Consider the following 26209-nt stretch of genomic DNA (forward strand, 5'->3'; position numbering starts at 1 on the left):
GAAAGAGAAAGGAGAAGGAGAGGGAAAAAGAGAAAGGTGAAAGAAAGGAAAAAGGGGAAAAGAGAAAGGAGGAAGAAAGAGTAAGGAGAAAGAGAGGGAAGAAGAGAAAGGTGAAATAGAAAGGAGGAAGAGAGGGGAAAAGTGAAAGGTGAAAGGGAAAGGAGAAAGAAAGAGAAGGGTGAAAGAGAAAGGAGGAAGAAAGAGAAAGGAGAAGGAGAGGGAAAAAGAGAAAGGTGAAAGAAAGGAAAAAGGGGAAAAGAGAAAGGAGGAAGAAAGAGTAAGGAGAAAGAGAGGGAAGAAGAGAAAGGTGAAATAGAAAGGAGGAAGAGAGGGGGAAAGTGAAAGGTGAAAGGGAAAGGAGAAAGAAAGAGAAGGGTGAAAGAGAAAGGAGGAAGAAAGAGAAAGGAGAAGGAGAGGGAAAAAGAGAAAGGGGAAAGAAAGGAGAAAGAGACGGAAAAAGAGAAAGGTGAAAGGGAAAGGGGAAAAAGAGAAAGGTGAAAGGGAAAGGAGAAAGAAAGAAAAGGTGAAAGAGAAAGGAGGAGGAAAAAGGAGAAAGGAGGAAGAAAGAGAAAGGAGAAAGAGAAAGGATCAAGAAAGAGGCAAAGGTAAAGAGCTAGGTGAAAGAAGGAGAAAGAGAAAAAGGGAGAGAGTCAGAGGGAGCGAAAGGGTGGGTGGGTGGTAGGGTCCCAGCCCGGCGGGCCAGCGGGCAGGCGGGCGGGCAGGCGGGCGGGCGGGCCTCCCCTCCCCTCCCCTCCCCTCCCCTCCCCTCCCCTCCCCTCTCCTCCTCTCCTCCTCTCCTCTCCTCTCCGTCCCCTCCAGGCCCCTGGCCCGTCCGGCCTGCTCTCTCCCCGGCCCCGGCTGCAGGGCAGGGAGGAGGGCAGGGGCAGGGCCCGGGCCCGCAGGGTCCTCAGGGCCGGGCAGAGCCGGGCCGGGGGAACGGGGGGGGAGGAGGGGGAGGAGGAGGAGCGGGGCCCGGGGGGGGGAGGCGGGTTTAAAGCCGAGCAGCCCGGGAGTCCGGGACAGAACGCCCCTCCTGCCCCAGCTGGTCCTGCCCCTGCCGCCGGCCCCGGGACAGCCAGGTGAGCGGGCGGGAGGACGGGCGGGCGGACGGGCGGGCGGGCGGACGGACGGGGGCCCGGGGGTCGCGCCTCCGCCTCTCCAGCCCTGCCCCTCTGGTCCGCGGGCGGACGGGCGGGCGGGCGGACGGGCGGACGGACAGCCCGGAGCCTAGGGCGGCCCCGGCCCCGGCCTCGGCCCCGGCCCCGGAGGTAATGCGGCCGGAGGGGACGGAAACTCCTGGCGCGCCGGCCCCACGTCCTGGTGGAAAGAGCCCGGGCTCGGCACTCACGGGGCGGGGGTTCGAATCCCGCCCCCGACACTTGTCTGCCGGCTCACCGTGGGGGAGTCACTTCACTTCCCTGGGCCTCAGTCACCTCATCGGGGAAATGGGGATGAGGCCTGTGAGCCCCACGTGGGACAACCTGATCACCTTGCATCCTCCCCAGCGCTTAGAACGGTGCTTGGCACATAGGAAGCGCTTAACAAATATCATTATTATTATTATTATTATTATTATTATTTTTGTTATTATTATGTGCCCTCCGACGTCTGACCCTCAGCCCCTCGTCCCCCGCCCACAGCCCCCTGTCCCCCTGCCCCCATCCCTTGTCCCTCTATCCCCTATCCTCCTGTCCCCCGTCCCCTGTCCCCCTGTCCCCCTGTCCTCTATCCCCCGCCCCCTGTCCCCCTGTCCTCTATCCCCCGCCCCCTGTTCCCTATCCTCGTCATCCCCCTGTCCCCTATCCCCCTGTCCCCTATCCCCCGCCCCCTTTCCCCTATCCCCTGTCCCCGTCATCTCCCCGTCCCCTATCCCCGTCATCTCCCTGTCCCCTATCCCCCATCCCCCTGTCCCCCATCCCCCGCCCCCGTTCCCTATTCCCTGTGTCCCCGTCATCCCCCGTCCCCTGTCCCCCGTCCCCTATCCCCTGTCCCCTATCCCCGTCATCCCCCTGTCCCCTATCCCCGTCATCCCCCTGTCCCCATCCCCCATCCCCTGTCCCCTATCCCCGTCATCCCCCTGTCCCCTATCCCCCTATCCCTCTGTCCCCTATCCCCGTCATCCCCCTGTCCCCTATCCCCCTATCCCTCTGTCCCCTATCCCCCGTCCCTCTGTCCCTTATCCCCCTGTCCCCTGTCCCCGGTCCCTCTGTCCCTTGTCCCCCTGTCCCCGGTCCCCGTCCGGATGCACGGCCCGACCCCCTTCCCCTCGGCCAGACGCTGGCCGGGGGCGAGGCTGGGGGGGTTCTCGCCTGCTCTGTGGCCTTGGGCAAGTCTCTTCACTTCCCTGTGCCTCAGTTCCCTCAGCTGTCAAATGGGGAGAGGGACTGGATCCGCGCCCATTTGCATGTACCCACCCCAGCGCTTAGTGCAGTACCTGGCGCATAGGAAGCGCTTAACAAAGGCCACAGTGATGATTACTATTCTCTTAGGGCGGACCCCGGCACCCCAGATGGGAATCCGCCCTAAACCCCCGCTGGCCAAACAGCCCTCCCCCTCGCCTCCCCCCGCCCCCCACACGCACACAGACACACAGACACACACACAGACACACACACACACCACACACACACACACACACACACACACACGCAGGCACACGGAGCCAGACACACCCCAGACCAGAGAGGCCTAGCGGGGCGCGCGCCTCCTCCTGCTCCTGCATCCCGCTCCCTGCTGTGGGGCAGGGAGAAAGAGGCGAGGAGAAGTGCCAGGCCCTGGACTAAGCGCCGCTGTGGACCCAAGCCAATGGGGTTGGGCCCAGCCCCTGCCCCACCGGGGCTCCCGCTCTTCCCCCACCCCCTGCCCCCATTTGCCGGAGGCCCAGAGAAGTGCAGTGCAGTGAGTGGCCCCGGGGAGCCCCGCAGCTCCCCGCGGCTCCATCTGCCCGCAGCGTGGCTCAGTGGAAAGGGCACGGGCTTGGGAGTCAGAAGTCATGGGTGCTAATCCTGGCTCTGCCGCTTATCGGCTGTGTGATTTGGGGCAAGTTACTTCACTTCTCTGTGCCTCGGTTCCCTCATCTGTAAAATGGGGATTAAGATTGTGAGCCCCCCCTCCCCGTGGGGCAACCTGATCACCTTGTATCCCCCCAGCGCTTAGAATAGTGCTTTGCACATAGTAAGCGCTTAACAAATACCATTATTATTATTATTATTATCTTTTCCATTATCTTTTCCCGCCCCGCCGCGCGCTAATTGCCCTGGCAAGGGCCCAGCTTCCCCCAGGCCGGGGGCCGCCCCCGCCCCGGGCCCCTCCTTCTGTCCCTCCCTCCCTCCCTCTGTCCGTCCCTCTGTTCCTCCCTCCCTCCGTCTGTCTGTCCGTCCGTCCGTCCATCGGTGGGTGTGTGGGTCGATCCCTCCAGAAGAGGAAATGGTCAGGGCGGTCTGCAGAGGGGGAGCCGCCAGAGTCTTCCCAGAAACCTGCGGCTCGCGGGGAGGGGGAGGGCGGGCCTCCGCCGGACCCCCTAGAGCCCAGCCCATCCCATCCCGGCCCATCCCGACCCGGCCCATCACATCCCGACCCGGCCCATCACATCCCGACCCGGCCCATCCCATCCCAATCCATCCCGGCCCATCCCATCCTGACCCGGCCCATCCCAACCTGACCCATCCCGGCCCATCCCATCCTAGCCTGGCCCATCCCAGCCCGGCCCATCCCATCCCAGTCCGGCCCATCCCAACCTGACCCATCCCGGCCCATCCCATCCTAGCCTGGCCCATCCCAGCCCGGCCCATCCCATCCCGGCCCATCCCATCCTAGGCCGGCCCATCCCATCCCAATCCATCCCGGCCCATCCCATCCTGACCCATCCCGGCCCATTCCATCCTGACCCTTCCCAGCCCATCCCATCCTGACCCATCTGGGCCCATCCCATCCTAGCTTGGCCCATCCCAGCCCAGCCCATCCAATCCCAGTCCAGCCCATCCCATCCCATCCCATCCCGGCCCATCCCAACCCATCCCATCACTGCCCGGCCTTGCTGGCGGCCCTCTGCGGGTATTTTCCAGGGCCACAGCGATTCGTGCAGTCTGACCGGCCGTGCGGGGCCACGACCGACGGACTGACAGGCAGGTGGCAGGGAGTGCTGGGGCCGCGGACACCCAGCAGCGGTTGCGGGGCGGGAACAGACATCATCAACCATCGGTTTCCTTTCCCCAAATGAATTTACCCTACCTTGGCTTCACTGAGTCTGGCCTCTCCTGATTCTCCTCTGATCCCTCTGGATGATTATTATTATTATTATTATTATTATCATTATCATTATCATCGTTATTATTATCATTATTATCATTATTATTATCATTATTATTATCATTATTATCATTAATAATAATAATAATAAAATACTGGTATTTGTTAAGCACTTACTATGTGTCAAGCACTGTTCTAAGCTCTTGGGTAGATACAAGGTAATCAGGTTGCCCCACTTCGGGCTCACAGTCTTTATGCACATTTTTACAGATGAAGGAACTGAGGCGCAGAGAAGTTAAGTGGCTTGCCCAAGGCCACACAGGAAAAAGCAGCAGAGCGGAGCCGGGATTAGAACCCACAACCTCTGACTCCCAAGCCCGGGCTCTTGCCATTAAGCCATGCTGCTTCACGTTCATTCTCAGCCTCCTTCATGGGCGCCTCCTCTGTCTCCCGCCCCCCTAACTGTGGGGGACCCTCAAGGTTCAGTTCTGGGCCCCCTTCTATTCACCATCTACACCCACTCCCTTGGAGAACTCTTTCTCTCCCTTGGCTTCAACTACCACCTCTTTGCAGATGACAAGCAAGTCTACGTCTCCAGCCCTGATCTCTCTCTCTCTCTCCCTCTCTCCCCCTCTCTCCAGTCTCGCATCTCCTCCTGCCTTCAAAACATCGCTACTTGGATGTCCTCCCGTCACCTCAAACTTACCACCATGTCTAAAACAGAACTCCTGATCTCCCCACCCAAAGCCTTTCCCATCATCGTGGATGGCATCACCATCCTCCCTGTCTTCCAAGACCGTAGCCTTGGCTTTATCCTTGACTCCTCTCTCTCATTCAACCCACATATTCAATCCTTCACCAAATCTTGTCGGTCCCACCTTCACAACATCATTATAATCCACCCTTTCCTCTCCATCCCTACCGCTACCGTGTTGTTACACTCACTCTCTCCTGCCTGGATTACTGCCATCAGACTCCTTGCTGACCGCTCAGACTCCTGTCTCTCCCCACTCCAGTCCATACTTCACTCTGCTGCCCAGCTCATCTTTCTACAAAAACATTCTGGACACATCGTCCCACTCCTCAAGAAACTCCAGTGGTTGCCCATCCACCTCCAGAGCAAACGAAAACTCCTCTCCATTGGCTTTAAAGCACTCCATCACTTTGCCCCCTCTTACCTCACCTCGCTTCTCTCCTTCTATAACCCAGCCTGCCCGCCCACTTCGCTCCTCTGGTGCTAACCTTCTCACTGGGCCTCAATCTCCCCTGTCTTGCTGCCGACGCCTCGCTCATGTCCCACCTCTGGCCTGGAATGCCCTCCCTTCTCTAATCTGACAGACAACCACTCTCTCCCCTCTTCAAAGCCTTATCCTCCGAGATCTCAGCGCATCTCCTCCGAGAAGGCTTCCCAGACTAAGCCCCACTGATCCTCATCTCCCACTCCCTTCTGCATCACCCTGACATGCTCCCTTTGCTCTTCCCCCCGTCACAGCCCCAAAGCATTTACGTAAAGTTCTGTAACTCTATTTACTTGTATTGATGTCCGTCTCCCTCACTCTAGACTGTTGAGCTCTTTGCGGGCAGGAAATGTCATTGTTTATTATTGTGTTGTACTTTCCCAAGCGCTTAGTGCAGTGCTCTGCATCCAGTGAGTGCTCTATAAATAAGACTGAATGAATCATTCAATCAATCCATCAATGGTATTTATTGAGTGCTTTCTGTGTGCAGAGCACTGGACTAATCACTTGGGAGAGGACAACCCAACAGAGTTGGAAGACCCGCTCTCTGCCCACAACAGGTTTACAGTCTAGAGGGGGAGAAAGCCATTAATATCAATCAATCAATCAATCGTATTTATTGAGTGCTTACTGTGTGCAGAGCACTGTACTAAGCGCTTGGGAAGTACAAGTTGGCAACATATAGAGACAGTCCCTACCCAAGAGTGGGATCACAGTCTAAAAGGGGGAGACAGAAAAAAACAAAACAAAACATACTAACAAAATAAAATAAATAGAATAGATAGGTACAAGTAAAATAAATAAATAAATAAATAAATAGAGTAATAAATATGTACAAATATATATGCATATATACAGGTGCTGTGGGGAAGGGAAGGAGGTAAGATGGGGGGGATGGAGAGGGGGACGAGGGGGAGAGGAAGGAAGGGGCTCAGTCTGGGGAGGCCTCCTGGAGGAGGTGAGCTCTCAGTAGGGCCTTGAAGGGAGGAAGAGAGCTAGCTTGGTGGATGGGCAGAGGGAGGGCATTCCAGGCCAGGGGGATGACGTGGGCCAGGGGTCGATGGCGGGACAGGTGAGAACGAGGTACAGTGAGGAGATTAGCGGCAGAGGAGTGGAGGGTACGGGGTGGGCTGGAGAAGGAGAGAAGGGAGGTGAAGTAGGAGGGGGCGAGGTGATGGAGAGCCTTGAAGCCCAGGGTGAGGAGATTCTGCCTGATGCCCAGATTGATTGGTAGCCACTGGAGATTTTTGAGGAGGGGAGTAACATGCCCAGAGCGTTTCTGGACAAAGACAACCCGGGCAGCAGCATGAAGTATGGATTGAAGTGGGGAGAGACACGAGGATGGGAGATCAGAGAGAAGGCTGATGCAGTAGTCCAGACGGGATAGGATGAGAGCTTGAATGAGCAGGGTAGCGGTATGGATGGAGAGGAAAGGGCGGATCTTGGCAATGTTGCGGAGCTGAGACCGGCCGGTTTTGGTGGCGGCTTGGATGTGAGGGGTGAATGAGAGAGCGGAGTCAAGGATGACACCAAGGTTGCGGGCTTGTGAGACGGGAAGGATGGTAGTGCCGTCAACAGAGATGGGAAAGTCAGGGAGAGGGCAGGGTTTGGGAGGGAAGACAAGGAGTTCAGTCTTCGACATGTTGAGTTTTAGGTGGCGGGCAGACATCCAGATGGAGATGTCCTGAAGGCAGGAGGAGGTGCGAGCCTGGAGAGAGGGGGAGAGAGCAGGGGCAGAGATGTAGATCTGGGTGTCATCAGCGTAGAGATGATAGTTGAAGCCGTGGGAGCAAATGAGGTCACCAAGGGAGTGCGTGTAGATCAAGAACAGAAGGGGACCAAGCACTGAACCTTGGGGAACCCCCACAGTAAGGGGATGGGAGGGGGAGGAGGAGCCTGCAAAAGAGACTGAGAATGAATGACCGGAGAGATGAGGAGAACCAGGAGAGGACGGAGCCTGTGAAGCCAAGGTCAGATAGCGTGTTGAGGAGAAGGGGGTGGTCCACAGTGTCGAAGGCAGCTGAGAGGTCGAGGAGGATTAGGACAGAGTAGGAGCCGTTGGATTTGGCAAGCAGGAGGTCATTGGTGACCTTTGAGAGGGCAGTTTCCGTGGAATGTAGGGGACGGAAGCCAGACTGGAGGGGGTTGAGGAGAGAGTTGTTGTTGAGGAATTCGAGGCAGCGCGTGTAGACAACTCGTTCAAGGAGTTTGGAAAGGAATGGTAGGAGGGATATGGGGCGATAACTAGAAGGTGAGGTGGGGTCAAGAGAGGGTTTTTTTAGGATGGGAGAGACATGGGCATGTTTGAAGGCAGAGGGGAAGGAACCAGTGGAGAGTGAGCGGTTGAAGATGGAAGTTAAGGAGGGGAGAAGGGACGGAGCGAGAGATTTCATGAGATGAGAGGGAATGGGGTCAGAAGCACAGGTGGCCGGAGTAGCACTTGAGAGGAGGGAGGAGAGCTCCTCTGAGGATACTGCTGGGAAGGATAGGAGAGTAGCAGAGAGTGTTGAGAGCCGGGGGGTTGGAGAAGGGGGGGAAGTGACTTTGGGGAGGTCAGACCTGATGGATTTAATTTTGTTAATGAAGTAGAAGGCCAGATCGTTGGGGGTGAGGGAAGGAGGAGGGGGAGGAACCGGGGGCCTGAGAAGGGAGTTGAATGTACGGAAGAGCTGGCGGGGATGATGGGCATGGGTGTCAATAAGGAAGGAAAAATAGTTTTGTCTGGCAGAGGAGAGGGCTGAGTTAAGGCGGGAAAGGATAAACTTGAAGTGAACGAGGTTGGCATGGTGTTAAGACTTTCGCCAGCAGCGTTCGGCAGCTCGAGCCTAAGAGCGAAGGAGGTGGACAGTGGCAGTGATCCAGGGCTGTGGGTTAGTGGTACGAGAGCGGCCAAGGGAAAGGGGAGCTAGTGAGTCTAGCTGAGTAGAAAGGGTAGAGTTGAGAGCAGTAATCTGATCATCAAGACTGGGTAGAGAGGAGAGGGCGGCGAGGTGGGGTGTGAGGCTTTCCGAAAGATGGATGGGGTCAAGAGAGCGGAGATCTCTGTGAGAGAGTAATATGGATTTACAGGGGAAAGGAGTGTGAGTGAGGAGGCAGGTGAGAAGATTATGATCAGGGAGAGGGATTTCAGAGTTGGTGAGGGTGGACACAGTGCAGCGGTAGGAGATGATGAGGTTGTGGTTATGACCAAGTTGGTGAGTGGGTGAGGTGGGGTGGAGGGAGAGGTTGGCAACGTCGAGGAGAGATAGAAGGTGGGCGGCAGAGGAGTCATCAGGGATATCCATGTGGATGTTGAAGTCTCCGAGGATCAGAGTGGGCATGGAGAAGGAGAGAAGGAAGGTGAGGAAGGGGTCAAAGTCGTTAAAGAAGTTGGAAGTGGGGCCGGGAGGGCTTAGTGGAAATATGTGTGGCTTAGTGGAAAGAGCATGGAGTTGGGAGTCAGAGGTCGTGGGTTCTAATCCCGGCTCCGCCACTTGTTAGCTGTGTGACTTTGGGTAAGTCACAACTTCTCTGTGCCTGTTACCTCGTCTGTAAAATGGGGATTCAGTCTGTGAGCCCCACGTGGGACAATCTGATAACCTTGTATCTAACCCAGCGCTTAGAACAGTGCTTGGGACATAATAAGTGTTTAACAAATGTTATTATTATTATAACAAATAATGGTGTATACCAGATCTATAATGTAATGTGTAAATATATTTATAACATATAATTTTTGTAATTAGGATTTATTATCAATAAATAAATGTCCTTCTGAAAGTCAGAAAGGCCCGGATTCTAACCCCAGCTCCGCCGCTTGTCTACTGTGTGACTTTGGGCAAGTCATTTAACTTCTCTGTGCCCCAGTTACCTCCCCTGTAAAATGGGAATTAATACTGTGAGCTCCATGTGGAATAGGGACTGGGTCCCACCTGATTAGCTGGTATCGGCCCCAGTGCTTAGTACGGTGCCTGACACACAGTAAGCGCTTAACAAATGCCGTATAAAAATAAAATGATGTATTATATGTAATTTCATTTAATATGTTATGAAGGCTCAAAATTTAACATACTATAACATTTACTATAGTATTGAAATAAGTCTTGCGGTGCTGAGGGTGGGACAAATACTAAATACCCTCAGGTCACCAAGGGCATCGATGGTGTAGGGTTGATGTCCAGACCCACGCCCGAGCAGCAGTTTGAAGGGTCTCGGGGTGGAAGTTCATTGGAAATCTAGGGATCCTTTTCAATCCATTCATCCACCCATCCATCCGATAGAATTTATTGAGTGCTTACTGCCTGCCGAGCACTGGATTGAGCGCTTGGGAGAAGAGAATACAACGCAGTTGGCAGACACGTTCCCTGCTCACAGTGATCTTAAAGTCTCCATGAGGAGGGGGACCCCTTCCTCCACCTTTCCAAATTACAAAATGCAGATTGCTGAACTTTTTGGCAACCTCATGCCTGTCGGGCCATGCCAGGCCAGTACCAGAGGGGTCGTTGGGACCAGCAACTTTCCACTGTTTTTTAAAAATCGTATTTGTTAAGTGCTGACTGTGTGCCGCGCACCGTACTAGGCGCTGGGTTAGATACAAGCTAATCAGGTTGGACACAGTCCATGACCCAAAGTGGGTCACGGTCTTAATCCCCATTTTACAGATGAGGGAACTGAGGCCCAGAGAAGTGAAGCGACTTGCCCAAAACTGCACAGCAGGCAAGTGGTAGAGCTGGGATTAGAACCCAGGTCCTCCTGACTCCCCAGGACCGTGCTCTACCCACTAGGCCATTGTCACCCGTCCCCTGGGTCCGGGCCCAGGTTCACCTTGGCACAGCCATACTGGTTCGACAGTATTGACTTGGAAGGGCACATAGCAGAAGAAGATACAATTCTTCCCCTTAAGGAGTTTACAATCCCATGGCGGTGACAGGTGCAAAATAATGTACAGATAGCTGGAAAGTAAATGAAAAGGTAGGAAGGAAGAGTAAGTGTTTAAATAGTAGACAAGGTAAATTGATATTTATAAGTATGCTACGGGTCATGGTTGAGGGCAAAATGCTGAGGTGACAGTTGGAAGGATGTGACCAGAGGAGAAGAAAAGGGCTCCGGGAGAGGGTGAGATTTCAGAAGGCCTTCAGAGCTGCTGATTGAAAGGAGAGAGGGGTTCCAGATGAATCGGTCGATGGTACGTGATGATCGCTTACTATGTGCCAAGCACTGTTCTAAGCGCTTGGGGTAGATACAAGATAATCGGGTTCATTCATTCATTCATTCATTCAATTGGATTTTTTGAGTGCTTACTGTGTGCAGAGCACTGTACTAAGCGCTTGGGAAGTACAAGTTGGCAACATATAGAGACGGTCCCTACCCAACAGTGGGCTCACAGTCTAGAAAGGGGAGACAGAGAACAAAGCAAAATATATTAACAAAATAAAATAAATAGAATAAATATGTACAAATAAAATAGAGTAATAAATACGTACAAATATATATACATATATACAGGTGCTGTGGGGAGGGGAAGGAGGTAAGGTGGGGGGGATGGGGAGGGGGAAGAGGGGGAGAGGAAGGAGGGGGCTCAGTCTGGGAAGGGCCCCTGGAGGAGGTGAGCTCTCAGTAGGGATTTGAAGGGAAGTAGGGCTTTGAAGGGTTGTCCCTCGTGGGGCTCACAGATTTAATCCCCATTTTACAGATGAGAGAACTGAGGCACAGAGAAGTTAAGTGACTTGCCCAAGGTCACACAGCAGACTAGTGGTGGAGCAGGGATCAGAACCCATGTCCTCTGACTCCCAAGCCCGTGCTCTTGCCACTGTGCCACGGTGCTTCTCTGCGTACAGGGCACTCTATTAAGTACTTGGGAGAGTATGAGACAGTAGAGTCAGTTGACAAAGATTCCCGCCCACAAGAAGGCTAAAGTTTTATGGGATAGGAGGAAAAATATAAGCAAGGGGTTGGAGGTGGTGGAGTGATTTAAAGGCAATTGTGAGAAGATTTTGTTTGATGCAGAGGTGGATGGACAATCACAAGAGTTTCTTGAGTAGTGGAGAAACGTGTCCTGAGCGTTTTTATAGAAAAATGATCCGGGCAGCAGAGTCAAGTATGGACTGAAGTGAGGAGAGACGGGAGACAGGAAGGTCAGCAAGGGGGGTGGGGTGGGGTGGCTGGGTGATGAAATCCACTCACCTGGTGGGCTCACCTGTCCAATGGGTCAATAGGGGGACAATACACCATAGGGACAAAGACAGTGAAGTGTAGGGTGGATCAATTGGCATCCCATTGTCACCCAGGTCTCCTGCTCTCCGACATTTCCAAGGCTCTGGATGGGAGCTGCAGGGTGGGATGAAGATGTAATGCTTGGGGTCATCAATTGATCAATCCATCAGGGGCATTCATGGAGTGATTCCTATGTACGGAGCACTGTACTAAGGACTTGGGAGGGTGGCTCATTCCCGAAAGGGGACTGACATCCACCCCATGACTGCGGGACCACCAACAGGTGCGAGGGAGGCCCCAGACCTTCCCTGCAACTAAGGGATGAGGGCAAAGGGCTGGGAACACACCGGTCTGGGGCTCAGTAGGTTGGGGGGTGACATGCAGGTCAAATATTTCACCTTCTTCTCCGAATCCTAGGATACAACCCAGTGAGGAGCCAAATAATAAAGGTGAGGACGGTTGGTCCACACACGGCACTGCAAAATGAATGGCACTGTGAAAGCGGCAGTGAATGGCGCGAGAATTGATGGAGATGCTGCCAGCACAGTTAACGGCACTGAGGGAAAAAAGCCCCTGAAGGCAGAAATGAAGAAGTCGCTAGGGGCCGCCACCATGGAGGTCGCCGTGGGCCGCTTTAAGGGGCGGCGGGTCCCGGTGTGGGACGTCCTCTCCTCCAGCTACCTGGACGAGGCCGGGCGGCGGGACCTGCTGGAGCGGTTCCGCTCGGGGGCCCTGACCCTGGCGGCCCTGACGGCCGCCCTGACGGCCGCCGTGGAGGAGACGGAGCGGAAGGCCGGCAAGGTCTCCTTCCGGGGCCTCCGGCGCCAGGTGTCGGCCTCGCAGCTGTGCGACTCCAAGATCATCAGCGTGGAGACCCTGCGGGACCTGGCCGAGGGGACCAAGACCCTGAAGCAGGTCACGGAGATGGACTCGGTCCGGCGGTACCTGGAGGGGACCAGCTGCATCGCCGGGGTCCTGGTGCCCTCCCGGGCGGACCCGGCCAAGCGGGAGAAGATGAGCATCTACCAGGCCATGTGGAAGGGCATCCTGCGGCCCGGCACGGCCCTGGTGCTCCTGGAGGCCCAGGCGGCCACGGGCTTCGTCATCGACCCGCTGGAGAACCGGCGGCTCTCCGTGGAGGAGGCCGTGGCCGCGGGCCTGGTGGGCGGGGAGCTCCGCGAGAAGCTGCTGTCGGCCGAGCGGGCCGTGACCGGCTACACGGACCCCTACACCGGCGAGCCCCTCTCCCTCTTCCAGGCCATGAAGAAGGACCTGATCGTCAAGGACCACGGCGTGCGGCTGCTGGAGGCCCAGATCGCCACGGGCGGCGTGGTCGACCCCGTGCACAGCCACCGCGTCCCCGTGGAGGTGGCCTACCAGCGCGGCTACTTCGACGAGGAGATGAGCCGGATCCTGGCCGACCCGGCGGACGACACCAAGGGCTTCTTCGACCCCAACACCCACGAGAACCTCACCTACCTGCAGCTGCTGCGCCGCTGCGTGCGCGACCCGGACACCGGGCTCTCCATGCTGCAGCTGGCCGCCCCGGGCTCCGCCGTCTTCCAGCTGGGCGAGCAGGCCCGCACGGCCCTGCAGGCCGCCCCGGCCGCCGGCAGCGCGGCCCTCTTCCAGGGCCAGGCCGTCTCCCTGTGGGAGCTCCTCTTCTCCAGCTACGTCAGCGAGGCCCGGCGGCAGGAGCTGCTCGGGGGCTACCAGGCGGGGACCCTGGGCCTGGAGGAGCTGGGCGCCGCCCTGGCCGCCCTGGCCGCCGAGGCCGCGGCCCGCCCCGGGGAGCGGGAGGGCCGGGCGGCCGAGCCCCCGGCCCGGCCCACGGCGCGGGAGGCCCTGGGGGCCGCCACCATGGAGGTCAGGCGCGGGCCGCTCCGGGGCCCGGCGGTCAGCGTGTGGCGGGTCCTCAGCTCCGACTACCTGCGGGAGCCCGAGAGGCAGGAGCTCCTGGACGGGTTCGGCTCCGGCGCCCTGACCCTGCCGGCCCTGACCCGCCGGCTGGCCGACGTCGTCGAGGAGGCCGAGGAGGGGCGGGCCGGCCCGGGGCCCGACGCCGAGGCCGAGGCCGCCCCGCGGGCCGGCCCGGGACCCGACGCCGAGGCCGCCCTGCGGGCCGCCACCATGGAGCTCGCCGTGGGCCGCTTTAAGGGGCGGCGGGTCCCGGTGTGGGACGTCCTCTCCTCCAGCTACCTGGACGAGGCCGGGCGGCGGGACCTGCTGGAGCGGTTCCGCTCGGGGGCCCTGACCCTGGCGGCCCTGACGGCCGCCCTGACGGCCGCCGTGGAGGAGACGGAGCGGAAGGCCGGCAAGGTCTCCTTCCGGGGCCTCCGGCGCCAGGTGTCGGCCTCGCAGCTGTGCGACTCCAAGATCATCAGCGTGGAGACCCTGCGGGACCTGGCCGAGGGGACCAAGACCCTGAAGCAGGTCACGGAGATGGACTCGGTCCGGCGGTACCTGGAGGGGACCAGCTGCATCGCCGGGGTCCTGGTGCCCTCCCGGGCGGACCCGGCCAAGCGGGAGAAGATGAGCATCTACCAGGCCATGTGGAAGGGCATCCTGCGGCCCGGCACGGCCCTGGTGCTCCTGGAGGCCCAGGCGGCCACGGGCTTCGTCATCGACCCGCTGGAGAACCGGCGGCTCTCCGTGGAGGAGGCCGTGGCCGCGGGCCTGGTGGGCGGGGAGCTCCGCGAGAAGCTGCTGTCGGCCGAGCGGGCCGTGACCGGCTACACGGACCCCTACACCGGCGAGCCCCTCTCCCTCTTCCAGGCCATGAAGAAGGACCTGATCGTCAAGGACCACGGCGTGCGGCTGCTGGAGGCCCAGATCGCCACGGGCGGCGTGGTCGACCCCGTGCACAGCCACCGCGTCCCCGTGGAGGTGGCCTACCAGCGCGGCTACTTCGACGAGGAGATGAGCCGGATCCTGGCCGACCCGGCGGACGACACCAAGGGCTTCTTCGACCCCAACACCCACGAGAACCTCACCTACCTGCAGCTGCTGCGCCGCTGCGTGCGCGACCCGGACACCGGGCTCTCCATGCTGCAGCTGGCCGCCCCGGGCTCCGCCGTCTTCCAGCTGGGCGAGCAGGCCCGCACGGCCCTGCAGGCCGCCCCGGCCGCCGGCAGCGCGGCCCTCTTCCAGGGCCAGGCCGTCTCCCTGTGGGAGCTCCTCTTCTCCAGCTACGTCAGCGAGGCCCGGCGGCAGGAGCTGCTCGGGGGCTACCAGGCGGGGACCCTGGGCCTGGAGGAGCTGGGCGCCGCCCTGGCCGCCCTGGCCGCCGAGGCCGCGGCCCGCCCCGGGGAGCGGGAGGGCCGGGCGGCCGAGCCCCCGGCCCGGCCCACGGCGCGGGAGGCCCTGGGGGCCGCCACCATGGAGGTCAGGCGCGGGCCGCTCCGGGGCCCGGCGGTCAGCGTGTGGCGGGTCCTCAGCTCCGACTACCTGCGGGAGCCCGAGAGGCAGGAGCTCCTGGACGGGTTCGGCTCCGGCGCCCTGACCCTGCCGGCCCTGACCCGCCGGCTGGCCGACGTCGTCGAGGAGGCCGAGGAGGGGCGGGCCGGCCCGGGGCCCGACGCCGAGGCCGAGGCCGCCCCGCGGGCCGGCCCGGGACCCGACGCCGAGGCCGCCCTGCGGGCCGCCACCATGGAGCTCGCCGTGGGCCGCTTTAAGGTGCGGCGGGGTCCCGGTGTGGGACGTCCTCTCCTCCAGCTACCTGGACGAGGCCGGGCGGCGGGACCTGCTGGAGCGGTTCCGCTCGGGGGCCCTGACCCTGGCGGCCCTGACGGCCGCCCTGACGGCCGCCGTGGAGGAGACGGAGCGGAAGGCCGGCAAGGTCTCCTTCCGGGGCCTCCGGCGCCAGGTGTCGGCCTCGCAGCTGTGCGACTCCAAGATCATCAGCGTGGAGACCCTGCGGGACCTGGCCGAGGGGACCAAGACCCTGAAGCAGGTCACGGAGATGGACTCGGTCCGGCGGTACCTGGAGGGGACCAGCTGCATCGCCGGGGTCCTGGTGCCCTCCCGGGCGGACCCGGCCAAGCGGGAGAAGATGAGCATCTACCAGGCCATGTGGAAGGGCATCCTGCGGCCCGGCACGGCCCTGGTGCTCCTGGAGGCCCAGGCGGCCACGGGCTTCGTCATCGACCCGCTGGAGAACCGGCGGCTCTCCGTGGAGGAGGCCGTGGCCGCGGGCCTGGTGGGCGGGGAGCTCCGCGAGAAGCTGCTGTCGGCCGAGCGGGCCGTGACCGGCTACACGGACCCCTACACCGGCGAGCCCCTCTCCCTCTTCCAGGCCATGAAGAAGGACCTGATCGTCAAGGACCACGGCGTGCGGCTGCTGGAGGCCCAGATCGCCACGGGCGGCGTGGTCGACCCCGTGCACAGCCACCGCGTCCCCGTGGAGGTGGCCTACCAGCGCGGCTACTTCGACGAGGAGATGAGCCGGATCCTGGCCGACCCGGCGGACGACACCAAGGGCTTCTTCGACCCCAACACCCACGAGAACCTCACCTACCTGCAGCTGCTGCGCCGCTGCGTGCGCGACCCGGACACCGGGCTCTCCATGCTGCAGCTGGCCGCCCCGGGCTCCGCCGTCTTCCAGCTGGGCGAGCAGGCCCGCACGGCCCTGCAGGCCGCCCCGGCCGCCGGCAGCGCGGCCCTCTTCCAGGGCCAGGCCGTCTCCCTGTGGGAGCTCCTCTTCTCCAGCTACGTCAGCGAGGCCCGGCGGCAGGAGCTGCTCGGGGGCTACCAGGCGGGGACCCTGGGCCTGGAGGAGCTGGGCGCCGCCCTGGCCGCCCTGGCCGCCGAGGCCGCGGCCCGCCCCGGGGAGCGGGAGGGCCGGGCGGCCGAGCCCCCGGCCCGGCCCACGGCGCGGGAGGCCCTGGGGGCCGCCACCATGGAGGTCAGGCGCGGGCCGCTCCGGGGCCCGGCGGTCAGCGTGTGGCGGGTCCTCAGCTCCGACTACCTGCGGGAGCCCGAGAGGCAGGAGCTCCTGGACGGGTTCGGCTCCGGCGCCCTGACCCTGCCGGCCCTGACCCGCCGGCTGGCCGACGTCGTCGAGGAGGCCGAGGAGGGGCGGGCCGGCCCGGGGCCCGACGCCGAGGCCGAGGCCGCCCCGCGGGCCGGCCCGGGACCCGACGCCGAGGCCGCCCTGCGGGCCGCCACCATGGAGCTCGCCGTGGGCCGCTTTAAGGGGCGGCGGGTCCCGGTGTGGGACGTCCTCTCCTCCAGCTACCTGGACGAGGCCGGGCGGCGGGACCTGCTGGAGCGGTTCCGCTCGGGGGCCCTGACCCTGGCGGCCCTGACGGCCGCCCTGACGGCCGCCGTGGAGGAGACGGAGCGGAAGGCCGGCAAGGTCTCCTTCCGGGGCCTCCGGCGCCAGGTGTCGGCCTCGCAGCTGTGCGACTCCAAGATCATCAGCGTGGAGACCCTGCGGGACCTGGCCGAGGGGACCAAGACCCTGAAGCAGGTCACGGAGATGGACTCGGTCCGGCGGTACCTGGAGGGGACCAGCTGCATCGCCGGGGTCCTGGTGCCCTCCCGGGCGGACCCGGCCAAGCGGGAGAAGATGAGCATCTACCAGGCCATGTGGAAGGGCATCCTGCGGCCCGGCACGGCCCTGGTGCTCCTGGAGGCCCAGGCGGCCACGGGCTTCGTCATCGACCCGCTGGAGAACCGGCGGCTCTCCGTGGAGGAGGCCGTGGCCGCGGGCCTGGTGGGCGGGGAGCTCCGCGAGAAGCTGCTGTCGGCCGAGCGGGCCGTGACCGGCTACACGGACCCCTACACCGGCGAGCCCCTCTCCCTCTTCCAGGCCATGAAGAAGGACCTGATCGTCAAGGACCACGGCGTGCGGCTGCTGGAGGCCCAGATCGCCACGGGCGGCGTGGTCGACCCCGTGCACAGCCACCGCGTCCCCGTGGAGGTGGCCTACCAGCGCGGCTACTTCGACGAGGAGATGAGCCGGATCCTGGCCGACCCGGCGGACGACACCAAGGGCTTCTTCGACCCCAACACCCACGAGAACCTCACCTACCTGCAGCTGCTGCGCCGCTGCGTGCGCGACCCGGACACCGGGCTCTCCATGCTGCAGCTGGCCGCCCCGGGCTCCGCCGTCTTCCAGCTGGGCGAGCAGGCCCGCACGGCCCTGCAGGCCGCCCCGGCCGCCGGCAGCGCGGCCCTCTTCCAGGGCCAGGCCGTCTCCCTGTGGGAGCTCCTCTTCTCCAGCTACGTCAGCGAGGCCCGGCGGCAGGAGCTGCTCGGGGGCTACCAGGCGGGGACCCTGGGCCTGGAGGAGCTGGGCGCCGCCCTGGCCGCCCTGGCCGCCGAGGCCGCGGCCCGCCCCGGGGAGCGGGAGGGCCGGGCGGCCGAGCCCCCGGCCCGGCCCACGGCGCGGGAGGCCCTGGGGGCCGCCACCATGGAGGTCAGGCGCGGGCCGCTCCGGGGCCCGGCGGTCAGCGTGTGGCGGGTCCTCAGCTCCGACTACCTGCGGGAGCCCGAGAGGCAGGAGCTCCTGGACGGGTTCGGCTCCGGCGCCCTGACCCTGCCGGCCCTGACCCGCCGGCTGGCCGACGTCGTCGAGGAGGCCGAGGAGGGGCGGGCCGGCCCGGGGCCCGACGCCGAGGCCGAGGCCGCCCCGCGGGCCGGCCCGGGACCCGACGCCGAGGCCGCCCTGCGGGCCGCCACCATGGAGCTCGCCGTGGGCCGCTTTAAGGGGCGGCGGGTCCCGGTGTGGGACGTCCTCTCCTCCAGCTACCTGGACGAGGCCGGGCGGCGGGACCTGCTGGAGCGGTTCCGCTCGGGGGCCCTGACCCTGGCGGCCCTGACGGCCGCCCTGACGGCCGCCGTGGAGGAGACGGAGCGGAAGGCCGGCAAGGTCTCCTTCCGGGGCCTCCGGCGCCAGGTGTCGGCCTCGCAGCTGTGCGACTCCAAGATCATCAGCGTGGAGACCCTGCGGGACCTGGCCGAGGGGACCAAGACCCTGAAGCAGGTCACGGAGATGGACTCGGTCCGGCGGTACCTGGAGGGGACCAGCTGCATCGCCGGGGTCCTGGTGCCCTCCCGGGCGGACCCGGCCAAGCGGGAGAAGATGAGCATCTACCAGGCCATGTGGAAGGGCATCCTGCGGCCCGGCACGGCCCTGGTGCTCCTGGAGGCCCAGGCGGCCACGGGCTTCGTCATCGACCCGCTGGAGAACCGGCGGCTCTCCGTGGAGGAGGCCGTGGCCGCGGGCCTGGTGGGCGGGGAGCTCCGCGAGAAGCTGCTGTCGGCCGAGCGGGCCGTGACCGGCTACACGGACCCCTACACCGGCGAGCCCCTCTCCCTCTTCCAGGCCATGAAGAAGGACCTGATCGTCAAGGACCACGGCGTGCGGCTGCTGGAGGCCCAGATCGCCACGGGCGGCGTGGTCGACCCCGTGCACAGCCACCGCGTCCCCGTGGAGGTGGCCTACCAGCGCGGCTACTTCGACGAGGAGATGAGCCGGATCCTGGCCGACCCGGCGGACGACACCAAGGGCTTCTTCGACCCCAACACCCACGAGAACCTCACCTACCTGCAGCTGCTGCGCCGCTGCGTGCGCGACCCGGACACCGGGCTCTCCATGCTGCAGCTGGCCGCCCCGGGCTCCGCCGTCTTCCAGCTGGGCGAGCAGGCCCGCACGGCCCTGCAGGCCGCCCCGGCCGCCGGCAGCGCGGCCCTCTTCCAGGGCCAGGCCGTCTCCCTGTGGGAGCTCCTCTTCTCCAGCTACGTCAGCGAGGCCCGGCGGCAGGAGCTGCTCGGGGGCTACCAGGCGGGGACCCTGGGCCTGGAGGAGCTGGGCGCCGCCCTGGCCGCCCTGGCCGCCGAGGCCGCGGCCCGCCCCGGGGAGCGGGAGGGCCGGGCGGCCGAGCCCCCGGCCCGGCCCACGGCGCGGGAGGCCCTGGGGGCCGCCACCATGGAGGTCAGGCGCGGGCCGCTCCGGGGCCCGGCGGTCAGCGTGTGGCGGGTCCTCAGCTCCGACTACCTGCGGGAGCCCGAGAGGCAGGAGCTCCTGGACGGGTTCGGCTCCGGCGCCCTGACCCTGCCGGCCCTGACCCGCCGGCTGGCCGACGTCGTCGAGGAGGCCGAGGAGGGGCGGGCCGGCCCGGGGCCCGACGCCGAGGCCGAGGCCGCCCCGCGGGCCGGCCCGGGACCCGACGCCGAGGCCGCCCTGCGGGCCGCCACCATGGAGCTCGCCGTGGGCCGCTTTAAGGGGCGGCGGGTCCCGGTGTGGGACGTCCTCTCCTCCAGCTACCTGGACGAGGCCGGGCGGCGGGACCTGCTGGAGCGGTTCCGCTCGGGGGCCCTGACCCTGGCGGCCCTGACGGCCGCCCTGACGGCCGCCGTGGAGGAGACGGAGCGGAAGGCCGGCAAGGTCTCCTTCCGGGGCCTCCGGCGCCAGGTGTCGGCCTCGCAGCTGTGCGACTCCAAGATCATCAGCGTGGAGACCCTGCGGGACCTGGCCGAGGGGACCAAGACCCTGAAGCAGGTCACGGAGATGGACTCGGTCCGGCGGTACCTGGAGGGGACCAGCTGCATCGCCGGGGTCCTGGTGCCCTCCCGGGCGGACCCGGCCAAGCGGGAGAAGATGAGCATCTACCAGGCCATGTGGAAGGGCATCCTGCGGCCCGGCACGGCCCTGGTGCTCCTGGAGGCCCAGGCGGCCACGGGCTTCGTCATCGACCCGCTGGAGAACCGGCGGCTCTCCGTGGAGGAGGCCGTGGCCGCGGGCCTGGTGGGCGGGGAGCTCCGCGAGAAGCTGCTGTCGGCCGAGCGGGCCGTGACCGGCTACACGGACCCCTACACCGGCGAGCCCCTCTCCCTCTTCCAGGCCATGAAGAAGGACCTGATCGTCAAGGACCACGGCGTGCGGCTGCTGGAGGCCCAGATCGCCACGGGCGGCGTGGTCGACCCCGTGCACAGCCACCGCGTCCCCGTGGAGGTGGCCTACCAGCGCGGCTACTTCGACGAGGAGATGAGCCGGATCCTGGCCGACCCGGCGGACGACACCAAGGGCTTCTTCGACCCCAACACCCACGAGAACCTCACCTACCTGCAGCTGCTGCGCCGCTGCCTCCCTGACCCGGGCACCGGCCTTCTCTTTCTGTCCCTCGAGTGAGTGGGTGCGCCCCGCAGGGAATCACAGCTGTGTGTCCCCTTCCTCACTTTCATTTTTCAATACCCAATCACTTTTTTTCCATTTTTCAGTTCTGCATCATTTTGTGATCATAAAATGTTTTTTTGGTTTTGCCAGAGTTGTTAACACCTTGCAGTAGAGAGTGTACCACAGTTTCTACTTTTTTTATACCAATTTTTTGTTTCTTTTCCTTGAATAAACACTACATTGCTCAATTGAATTTCCATTTTACTTTACCATACCCTTCATAGACATTTAATTGCTTTGCCACCCAATAGCAGTATTCATTTCTGAGGTGCCTGGTTTCCCTTTTGCAGATGGGGTGGAATTTTGAACGAGTTTAAGCTGTACATTATGTTGCATTAGTTCCTCGTAGACAGGGAAAATTTCTTGTGCTTCTAATGTAGTTCCCAGATGCATAGCTCATTCTCTTCAAGGATCACTGCTACCATCTCTTTTGCATTTTACTCTCCCTAATGTTTAGTACAGTGCTCTGCACACACCATAAGCACTCGATCAATACCATCAATTGAGTCTTACAATGCACTGCACTCAGTAAAGCCCATCACTTTTTTCTGCTGCACCTTCTATAATTTTCGATTTCTTGTAACGAGCCCGACATTCTATTCTGAGTCTAACCTCAACACTGGGCTAGATACAAGTCATCATTCCCACACAGTCTGTGCCCCAATAGGTGGGGTTCCCAGTCTAAGGGGTAGAGAGACCAGGAACTAAGAGGTAGAGAGACCAGGAACCTTAGCCCCATGAAACCAAGTTATGGAGAGAGGTGAAATGACATATCCCAGGTCAATCACCAGGCCTGTGGCAGTGCTGAGATTAGTACCCCAGTCCCATGCTCTTTTCAGTAGGCCACTGTGCCTCCCTGTGATAATAATTACAATAATAGTAATAATAAATAACCACAGGATTTGTTATGTCTTCCTTATTTGTCAAGCACTGGCGTAGATACAAATTAATCAGGTCAGATACAGTCTCTGTCCATAGGAGGCTCACAGTATAAGGGAGAACCAGTAATGAATCCCCATTTTACAGTACCTGAAGTAACTGAGGCCCAGAGAAGTGATTTGCCCAAGCTCACACATCAGAGAAGTGCTAGAGCTGGGATTAGAACCCAGGTCCTCTGACTCCTTAGCCCGTGCTCTTTCCATTAGGCCTGCTGCTTCCCTGTACAAAGAAGGTAGCTTAATCAATCAGCGGTATTTATTAGTGGAGAAGCAGCATAGCTCAATGGAAAGAACACGGGCTTTGGAGTCAGAGGTCATGGGTTCAAATCCCAGCCCTGCCAATTGTCAGCTGTGTGACCTTGGGTAAGTCACTTAGCTTCTCTGTGCCTCAGTTACCTCATCTGTAAAATGGGGATTAAGACTGTGAGCCCCACATAGGACAATCTGATCACCTTGTATCCTCCCCAGGGCTTAGAATGGTGCTTTGCACATAGTAAGCGCTTAACAAATGCCATCATCATCATTATTATTATTGAGTGCTTATTGTGTGCTGAGCACCGCACCAAGTGTTTACGATCCAACAGATTTGGTAGAAACGTTCACTGTCCACGAGGAGCTTATGGTTTTAGGAGCAGAATTACTGGAGAAGGAGGGTCATTCAGCTCCCCTTCTGTCAGCCCTGGGCTGGGAAAGTCAGCTTGCCCAGGGCTATGATCTTTCTATACTTTTTTGCCCTGGGCAACAACCACGCTCCTCCATTTAGATTTGGGTTTTGCTTCCATTTGCGCTTTAGGGTACTGCCTTCTATCTTCTGTCGAGAAACCTAAGTTTCAGACCATTGGGACCAAGATGCAGAATGGCAGACAGGGAGTTGGATATAGAAACCTGGAGGAAATGTGGAGACAGGCATGGTAGGAGGCAGCTAGATAAGGAGGGAGGAAGAAAGACACAGGGAGATGGCCCACCTCCTTCTAGACTAAAAATCCTTTATGGGCAGGGATTGTGTCTAACAACTCTATTGGATTGGCCCAAGCATTTAATACAGTGCATTGCACCCAGGAGGTGCTCAATAAAAACTATCGGTAGATTGGTGGCTACAGGCGTCTCCCTGGTACCTCTGTCACCTCCCTCCTGACCACTGAGGTCAAAAGCAGGATTTCTGCAAGTCCCTCCAGCCACCATCCCAGTGACCTGGTGGGAGGTGGGAGGCAGTCACCTCAATCAATCATTCAATCAATAAATAAATCATTTGAACCACCACTCCAGGAGATGAGATCCCAGCAGCAAGTGATAGGAGAGCTTGTTGGGGGCCGGGTGCGGGGGGCATCCAGGACCATGTACTGTGTATGCAGGCTGCCCCAAGCCATCGTCCTCCCAGCCAATCCCCTTCTGGGAGCCAAACAGAAAGCATGCTACCAACAAACTACACTGTGATAAGCTCCCTTTCTCTATTTCAAGTGTAGAGCGTCAGCCAGCATGGGTCCATTATTTGGGATGCATTTGTGGTTGTGCCACCCTGTAGTTTACACAATGGTGGGATTAGAGTGATTAGTCACAGGTCAGGGAAGAAATCTTGAGGCATTGTTGACCGCTCGGAAGGTGATAGAAAACAAAAATGAAAGCATAGTTTGGCCGTTATAACAATAACAGTAATTATAGTGGCATTTGCTAATCGCTTATTATGTACCAAGCACTGTACTAAGGCTGGGTTAGATACAACTTAGGCTGGACATTGTCCCTGTCATTCATTCATTCAGCATATTTAATGAGCACTTACTGTGTTTAGAGCACTGTACTAAGTGCTTGGAAAGTACAATTCGGCAACAAAGACAATCCCTACCCAACAATGGGCTCACAGTCTAGAGGGGAAGACAGGCAACAAAACAAAACAAGTAGACACTAATGTCTATTCAACAGCAGCTAAAAATTAGCCTAATTTGAAAGAAAGAGAACATAAATACTGTCCCATAAGGGGCTCACACCTTAAGGTGGGTGGTGGGAGCTGGGGGAAATATCACTGTGGTATTTGCTATGTGCTTACTTAGACAAGCACTGATCTAAGCACTGGGGTAGATAAAAGTTAATCAGGCTAGGCAAAGTCCCTGTTCCATATGTTCCAAAGTCTAAGTAAGGAAGAGGAACTTTATCCCCATTATGCAGAAGAGGAAACTGATTTACCCAAAGTCACCCAGCAAGTAAGTGCAGGAGCCAGGACTAGAACCCAGGCTTCCTGACCCCTAGGTTCATGCTCTTTCCATTAGGCAAGTGCTGCAGATATTCACGTGTGCTTCCAACACCTCTGGGAAATTCCTCCAACTCAACAGACTGTGAGTATCATCCAAAATCCTAGAAACAGTCATTCAAGAATGCACAGGCCAACACCTTAGAGGCACACACCCAAGAAGGCAGGCATGTGAGAAGCAGCGTGGCCTAGTGGATAAAGAATGGGCCCAGGAGGCCTAGTGGATAAAGAATGGGCCCAGGAGTCAAAAGGATCTGGGTTCTAATCTAGGCTCCACCACCTGTCTGCTGTATGACTTTGGGCAAAACATTTCACTTCTGTGTGCCTCAGTTCTGTTTACATGAAACTTCTGTTCTAAAAGAGGCCTCCTCTGCAGAGAGCCAGGCTGGTGCATTCAGGGCAGCTGACTTCTATAAAATGGGGATTAAGACCGAGAGCCCCATGTGGGACAGGGACGACTTTGTCTAGCCTGATTAGCTTGTATCTACCCCAGTGCTTGGGTCAGTGCCTGGCACAAAAAAACCCACATAACAAATACCATGAAAAAAATGATTGTAAACTGCTTCCCCAAATCATCATCATCATCAATCGTATTTATTGAGCGCTTACTGTGTGCAGAGCACTGTACTAAGCGCTTGGGAAGTACAAGTTGGCAACATATAGAGACAGTCCCTACCCAAGAGTGGGATCACAGTCTAAAAGGGGGAGACAGAGAACAAAACCAAACATACTAACAAAATAAAATAAATAGAATAGATATGTACAAGTAAAATAAATAAATAAATAGAGTAATAAATATGTACAAACATATATACATATATACAGGTGCTGTGGGGAAGGGAAGGAGGTAAGATGGGGGGATGGAGAGGGGGACGAGGGGGAGAGGAAGGAAGGGGCTCAGTCTGGGAAGGCCTCCTGGAGGAGGTGAGCTCTCAGTAGGGCCTTGAAGGGAGGAAGAGAGCTAGCTTGGCGGATGGGCAGAGGGAGGGCATTCCAAGCCAGGGGGATGACGTGGGCCGGGGGTCGATGGCGGGACAGGTGAGAACGAGGTACGGTGAGGAGATTAGCGGCAGAGGAGCAGAGGGTGCGGGCTGGGCTGTAGAAGGAGAGAAGGGAGGTGAGGTAGGAGGGGGTGAGGTGATGGAGAACCTTGAAGCCCAGGGTGAGGAGTTTCTGCCTGATGCACAGATTGATTGGTAGCCACTGGAGATTTTTGAGGAGGGGAGTAATATGCCCAGAGCGTTTCTGGACAAAGATAATCCGGGCAGCAGCATGAAGTATGGATTGAAGTGGGGAGAGACACGAGGATGGAAGATCAGAGAGAAGGCTGATGCAGTAGTCCAGACGGGATAGGATGAGAGCTTGAATGAGCAGGGTAGCGGTATGGATGGAGAGGAAAGGGCGGATCTTGGCAATGTTGCAGAGCTGAGACCGGCAGGTTTTGGCGACAGCTTGGATGTGAGGGGTGAATGAGAGAGCTGAGTCGAGGATGACACCAAGGTTGCGGGCTTGTGAAACGGGAAGGATGGTAGTGCCGTCAACAGAGATGGGAAAGTCAGGGAGAGGGCAGGGTTTGGGAGGGAAGACAAGGAGTTCAGTCTTGGACATGTTGAGCTTTAGGTGGCGGGCAGACATCCAGATGGAGATGTCCTGAAGGCAGGAGGAGATACAAGCCTGGAGAGAGGGGGAGAGAGCAGGGGCAGAGACATAGATTTGGGTGTCATCAGCGTAGAGATGATAGTTGAAGCCGTGGGAGCGAATGAGATCACCAAGGGAGTGTGTGTAGATCGAGAACAGAAGGGGACCTAGCACTGAACCTTGGGGAACCCCCACAGTAAGGGGATGGGAGGGGGAGGAGGAGCCTGCAAAAGAGACTGAGAATGAATGACCGGAGAGATAAGAGGAGAACCAGGAGAGGACGGAGTCTGTGAAGCCAAGGTCGGATAGCGTGTTGAGGAGAAGGGGGTGGTCCACAGTGTCGAAGGCAGATGAGAGGTCGAGGAGGATTGGGACAGATCAGCCAGGCACTAGGATAGTTCTATAAAAATTATATAATAATTCTATAAAAATATTTTGTAATTCTATAAATTAATTATTTTACAATTCTATAACAATAGAATTATCATTTCATTAAAATAAAATTATATAACAATTCTATAAACTTTTCTAA

At 59.5% G+C, this 26209-nt stretch overlaps 1 protein-coding gene across 1 annotated transcript; it reads left to right on the forward strand.

Moving 5' to 3' along the window:
- Positions 1 to 1010: 1010 nt before the first annotated feature.
- Positions 1011 to 20901, forward strand: LOC119927328 (epiplakin-like). Its single transcript, XM_038745933.1, is given in 3 exon segments — positions 1011 to 1079; positions 12096 to 15359; positions 15361 to 20901. Coding segments are annotated over 2 exon segments (8652 nt in total). The 5' UTR covers positions 1011 to 1079; positions 12096 to 12161; the 3' UTR covers positions 20815 to 20901.
- The last annotated feature ends 5308 nt before the right edge of the window (positions 20902 to 26209 follow it).

Source organism: Tachyglossus aculeatus, chromosome 4, assembly GCF_015852505.1.
Source record: "Tachyglossus aculeatus isolate mTacAcu1 chromosome 4, mTacAcu1.pri, whole genome shotgun sequence".
Lineage (NCBI taxonomy): Eukaryota > Metazoa > Chordata > Mammalia > Monotremata > Tachyglossidae > Tachyglossus > Tachyglossus aculeatus.